Source organism: Sinocyclocheilus rhinocerous, unplaced genomic scaffold (genome assembly GCF_001515625.1).
Source record: "Sinocyclocheilus rhinocerous isolate Xijiao unplaced genomic scaffold, SAMN03320098_v1.1 scaffold308, whole genome shotgun sequence".
Lineage (NCBI taxonomy): Eukaryota > Metazoa > Chordata > Actinopteri > Cypriniformes > Cyprinidae > Sinocyclocheilus > Sinocyclocheilus rhinocerous.
In genome coordinates, this window is record NW_015664994.1 from 1,065,511 (window position 1) to 1,071,510 (window position 6,000).

Here is a 6,000-nt window from a genome sequence, read left to right on the forward strand (position 1 = left end):
CCCAATTAATCTGTTTCTTTGCTAAATGCTTAGGAACAATCAAAAAATAATGTTTACATCATTAAACTCTAGTTCATGACGCATTCCTAACACACATTCATTTGTACTGTTCACCGAAGGCTGCGAAAGTTTTGTCTTGTAATATTAATTTAGATGATATATTGTCTTCATTTATAGTATTGCAGTTTCCTATGTAGAATTTACAGTGCACAAGTTACAAATAGCCAGGAAATATGTTCATTTTTAATCTAGCTCTCATAAAATGTTCAAATTACTTTATAGTTAATTTAAATATTGTTTAAATTTACAAATGAACGCACTTATAATACATGGCACTTCTTTGATTAAATCTGTTATTACTTATGTCCTTGTTTGGTTATCGCCCTATTATGCAAACCTGCCCTCTAGAGGTCAAACGTTGACATGCCCATCCCACAATGTAAAGTGAGTTCAGACCAGATACGGAGCAAGTGCAGAAGTTACTATGACTGCAACACTATAATGCATGAACTTACAAACAGACATCTCAATTTCAAATGTGAACTGTGCAGAGGCGGACAGTAACTAAGTACATTTACTTGAGTATTGTACTTAAGTACACTTTTTGAGTATCTGTACTTTACTTGAGTATTATTTTTTCTGGGAACTTATGACTTTAACTTCACTACATTTGAAAGACAAATATTGTACTTTTCACTCCACTACATGTGAAACTGCATATTTACATAAACAATCAAACAAACTCATGTACACTTAGTCACACTGCAGGATGTTTATGAAAGTGTCTCCACATGCATCATGTGTGAGTGCTTGTTTTCGCTGATGCACACAGGCAGACACCACTGTGACTTGACTGCAGTGAGATTTTTCACATGATGCTGAGTATGCTGAGTCAAAAAAAACAAACATCCCAAATAAGAGAGAAGAGTAATAACACTGGCAGTGCTTCTAAAGTCAAAGGAAATGTTGTTTGCATCCCATTTTACTAATTTGACATATTTCCAGTTTAAGCAGAATATTCAGTGAGTAATATTTGGGGATGAGGCTTGATTTTGTCCATCAGGTGGTTGTCACAACAATAGAGCCAGGTAGATTAAAGAGGAGGGGTTAAAAATAAAAATGTCAAGAAGTAAATTTGTTTAAAAGAATTCAAGGAAGTTATTTCATGAACCGTGACACAATTTATTATATTTTGAAGAGTATGAAGACCACCAAGTTCCACAGAATGTAAAATAGGTTGATTTTGATTTTCATGTTGACTTTAAAATCAAGGCCTTTATGCACGTCTGAGAATAATATCTGACAAAGGTTAGAGTGACAACAGAAAGTGTCCAACATCAAGGTCACAAGTTTAAAAGAAACGGTGCAGGTGTTTCACAAACAGGAAGTTGCACGTTTTATTGTCATCTGGCTATTGTGTTTAGTCTCACATGCAGTCAGCTTCTCATTTAGAGGTAGACTCACATACATAAACAGATCCTGGATGAGTGTTGATGTAAGGACAAAATTTATATGATTCAACTATGATTTGTTTTGAGTCTTGTGCAGAGGTTGTATTAAGGTGAATGTCTAAAAAAGCAGTAAATGTGTTTTATTAACCTCTGAGGCCTCATTTACTCATCTTTTCCGCCTTTGTAATAATCTACATAATTGCATCTGTAATGTCTGCACCAGTGGATTGTGCCCTCCAACTATTTATATTTATGATGTGCCAGGGCACAGTTTGGAAATCCTTATAATTCTGGTTTGTCTTGTGTCTGTATATGTGTTTGTGCTGTACAAATGATTATTAATGTAGATGTATATTCGTTGAAAGTTAAAAGAGAGATTAGGAAAAATAAAGCCAAACTTTTCAAATGTTCAAGGCTGAATCTGATAAGCAAATGGTTTTTCTGTAGACATAATGAACAAAATCTTTCAAACACCAAAATAATTTATGCTGCTGTCCACTTGGAAAATAAGACCATATTATTTAATTAAATTAAGTTAATTGAGTAAATTATGGTCTTTGTTCTCTAAGTAATGCTCTATGAATGTTAATAATTAAATTAGCATTCAATGAATATGTATTTAACAATTACTTTGAACAACTCTTTTACAGTATATGTATAATACTGTAACCTACTATTAATGAGCATGGTTTTTGTGGAAAAAGATTTTGCTTTAAAAAGGAGCTTTATGAAAACTGCAAAACCAAACAGAAATGTAATGGAAATTCCAAATCAATCCATGCACATACAAGCCCACAAGCAAGAACTGAGGCAGTGTTCATTTGTATGTGCATGGCTACACCGATCAGCTAGTTTTTGTTTTTTTATGGGCAGTACAAACAAATTCATATCAAGTCCATTGAGTGGTGTCTCCTGCTGTTTTAGTTGAATCCATGTTGTGCATATAATGTTACAAGACACTAACCAGTATTGGTAAATGAGATTAAGTCCCTAGTTTAGACATTTTTGTTATTTTGTTAAAGATGCTAACTGTATATTACTTATGGCTTCTATGCAATATAATATGCCAAAACATGTTAGTTCATATACTAACTTTTCATTTTTCTGTTTCTTTTAGAGCCATGACAGTATGGTGGACTGTTTGAGTCGAGTCATGCTGCACACAGCCGTGTCTTGCTGGCAGCCTTTGCTGGGGCTGGCCTTGGTGGCCGTGTTCGTGGGCTCCACTCTGGCCTGCCCCGCCCGCTGCGAGTGCTCCGCCCAGAGCCGCTCTGTCATCTGCCACCGCAAGCGCTACAACGCCATCCCTGATGGAGTCCCAACCGAGACACGAATCCTTGATCTCAGCAAGAATCGCATTCCGGCGGTCAACCCTGATGACTTTGCTGCCTATCCACACATAGAAGAACTGGACCTGAGTGGGAATATCATTGCCTACATTGAGCCCGGAGCCTTCAACTTGCTTTACAGCCTCCACACACTGAGCTTAAAGAGCAACCGCATCAAGCTCCTCTCTCTAGGCGTCTTCTCCGGCCTCTCCAACCTGACGAACCTGGATATCAGTGACAACAAAGTTGTCATTCTTGTGGACTATATGTTCCAGGACCTGCGGAACCTCAGGTCATTAGAAGTTGGAGACAATGAGCTAGTTTACATCTCCCATCGGGCCTTCAGTGGACTATTGTCACTGAAGAGCCTGACGCTGGAGCGCTGTAACTTGACGGTGGTGCCCACAGATGCCCTGTCCCACCTGCACAACCTGGTGAGCCTACATATGCGCTACCTCAGTATCAGCACTCTACACCCCTACTCCTTCAAGAAGCTGTTCCACCTCCGTCACCTAGAAATTGACAACTGGCCATCGCTGGATGTGGTCTCTATTAATTCTCTGCATGGCCTCAACCTCACCACACTTTCTATTACCAACACCAACCTGTCCACTTTCCCTTACCAGGCTCTTCGCCACCTGCCTTACCTCACACACCTTAATCTCTCCTACAGTCGCATTCGGGTGGTGGAGGGTGGCCTGCTTCAGGACCTAGTGCGATTGCGTGTGCTGAGGTTGGCTGGATCTCAACTGGTGTCCATCGAACCCTACGCTTTCCAGGGCATCCGCTGGCTCCGTTCGCTAAATGTCTCCCACAACCACCTTGATACCCTGGAGAGGGGTGTATTCCATGCTCCTGAGGCCCTAGAGGTGCTGTTGATTAACAACAATCCTCTGGTGTGCGACTGCCGACTCATGTGGTTGCTGCAAAGGCGCCATTCCGTTTCTTTTGGGGACACCCAGCCCGAGTGCAGCACTCCGGAAGGAATCCAAGGACGCCCCTTCAAGGAGTTCAAAGAGACCCTGCTATCCTACTATGTGACCTGCACCAAGCCGAATATCCGAGAAAATCGGACTCAGATGGTGTCCGTGGAGGAGGGACAGTCGGCCCGATTACACTGCAGTGCAGAGGGGACCCCGCGGCCCACTATTTCCTGGGTCACCCCACGCCGGAGACACCTAACCAACAGGAGCCATGGCAGGGTGACAGTCCACAACAACGGCTCGTTGGATATCAAGGCAACGGAGGTTCAGGATGACGGTGTGTATATGTGTGTGGCCTCTAACACGGCAGGCAATGACACTCTTATGGTATCACTGGCAGTGAAAAGTCTGGGCTCGCTGTATGCCAACAGGACCCAGCATTACACGGATACAAGCAATGCCACTGCCAATGGTACCAACCTCCCCAATGTGACCTTTGGCCTGGACCTAAAGACTATCTTAGTTTCTACAGCCATGGGCTGTTTCACATTCCTAGGAGTGGTTCTCTTCTGCTTCTTGCTCCTGTTTGTATGGAGTCGAGGAAAAGGCAAACATAAAAATAACATTGATATTGAGTACGTGCCACGCTCAAAGTCCAATGGGACCTCCGCTGAGGAGGCGGACCAGGGTGCTGGGCCACGTCGCTTTAACATGAAAATGATTTAAGACATTGAAAGTAATACCAGTGGGAATTTACACTGATTTTTGTTTCAAAAATGGTACCTGGAACAGGACTCCTTCAGATCAATGTCAGGAAACTCAACAGTCCCTAAGATTCAATCCAGGTTTTGGTTAAGCTTGGACTTCACTGGATGCGCAAGGGGAATAATATGTGTCAATAGTGAACCATTTTCAATTTGTATGAAACCTTCTTGGTAGGAGGGGATGTTCACCAACACTCCAACACAAATTGTGTACAGAACCGATTTGTAAAATTCAAGTATTACTCTTATTTGCCGAGGCTCGCACATGCTTTCTCACTGCGACCAACAGATGATCGGGAATCTGTTCTCTCCCTCATTATCCTGCATAAATGTACGTAATTCTCAGTTATGTATGTGTATGTTAACATGTATAAACACTTTCTTTTGTTGCATTGTCCACAAAATTCAATGACCGCCAAAATTTACATTTCCCTTGATTCGAAGGAAATACTGTGTGACCAAGCCATCATCTCACTACTCAAACTGTTTGAGGATGGAGGACAAAGGGCTTTAGCAGGTGTGAAATGTAACTCCGGGGAACATGTGTGCCGTTTGTCTACCCCAAGTTATTCTCCTGATATGAAGAATATTATATTTGTTTATAATCTGGAAAAAAAAGAAGAGAGATTATTTATTAACAAAGGCCTTTAAATTCAAACTCAATAATACAAGGTAAAGATTTTCAAATGGTTGAAATTCATGTTTTTTTTTCCTTTGATTTTGCTCCAAGTATGCACATTAATTAACACACACAATTTTTAGTTGTGCTCTTGTCCATTTCTGTGACTCTAACCCCTCATCTGGTACAAAATACAAAATATTTTTTGTCTCCATTCCCAGTCAAGCTACCATTATTCTTTTTTTTTATTATTATTATTTTTCTTTTACTTTCCTTCCCTAGTAAGAAATTCTGACTTTGCTGTGGTAGTTTCCCATTTTGTTGTTGAATCATTTAGATTGTAAACAGTTCAAAGTAAAGAAAAAATACATGTATGTGGAATAAAGAATATTGATTTGTATTCCGATGTTGTATTTAGACTTATCTAATTGAATATATATTATATATTTAAATGTATATTATTTCACACTGCTAACTACAGTGTTTCTTTGGATATGGTATATTATATATACTTTGAAAGACAATTTAATTCCATTTAATTTAGGTAGTTTGCATATAACTCTGCTGTCCAAACATTGATAGGCAATCTGAGGTTGAACTAAAGAAGCTGGATGAATCAGAAAAAATTTACGTGAGGATAAGTTGAGACCAAATGCTGTTAAACTAAGATACTTTGCATGTATTATCTCCACAGCAGGAAGCACGTTATCTAGAGAAACATCTCTAGAAAAGCTGTTAACCCTGTGACATGAGGGAAATGAGTAGGCAAGATACATCCATCATGCTTCATCCATCCTACATCCATCATGCCGATGAACAATGTGTTGAGAAACACACCAGGCATGAAAATCACAGTGGATGATAGCACTAATTATACAAATTGACAAGGGAGATATGTTTTTTTTTTGCTTAATT

The 6,000-nt window shown here is 39.8% G+C and overlaps 1 protein-coding gene across 1 annotated transcript in view; it reads left to right on the forward strand.

Annotated features, from left to right (window-relative positions):
• Positions 1-5,178, forward strand: part of LOC107730658 (leucine-rich repeat and immunoglobulin-like domain-containing nogo receptor-interacting protein 2) — a 98,908-nt gene extending 93,730 nt beyond the window's left edge. Inside the window, exon 2 of the mRNA XM_016541520.1 lies at positions 2,569-5,178. Within this exon, the coding sequence (XP_016397006.1) occupies positions 2,581-4,428 (1,848 nt within the window). The 5' untranslated portion in view covers positions 2,569-2,580 and the 3' untranslated portion in view covers positions 4,429-5,178. The remainder of the gene's footprint in view (positions 1-2,568) is intronic.
• Positions 5,179-6,000: the final 822 nt, after the last annotated feature.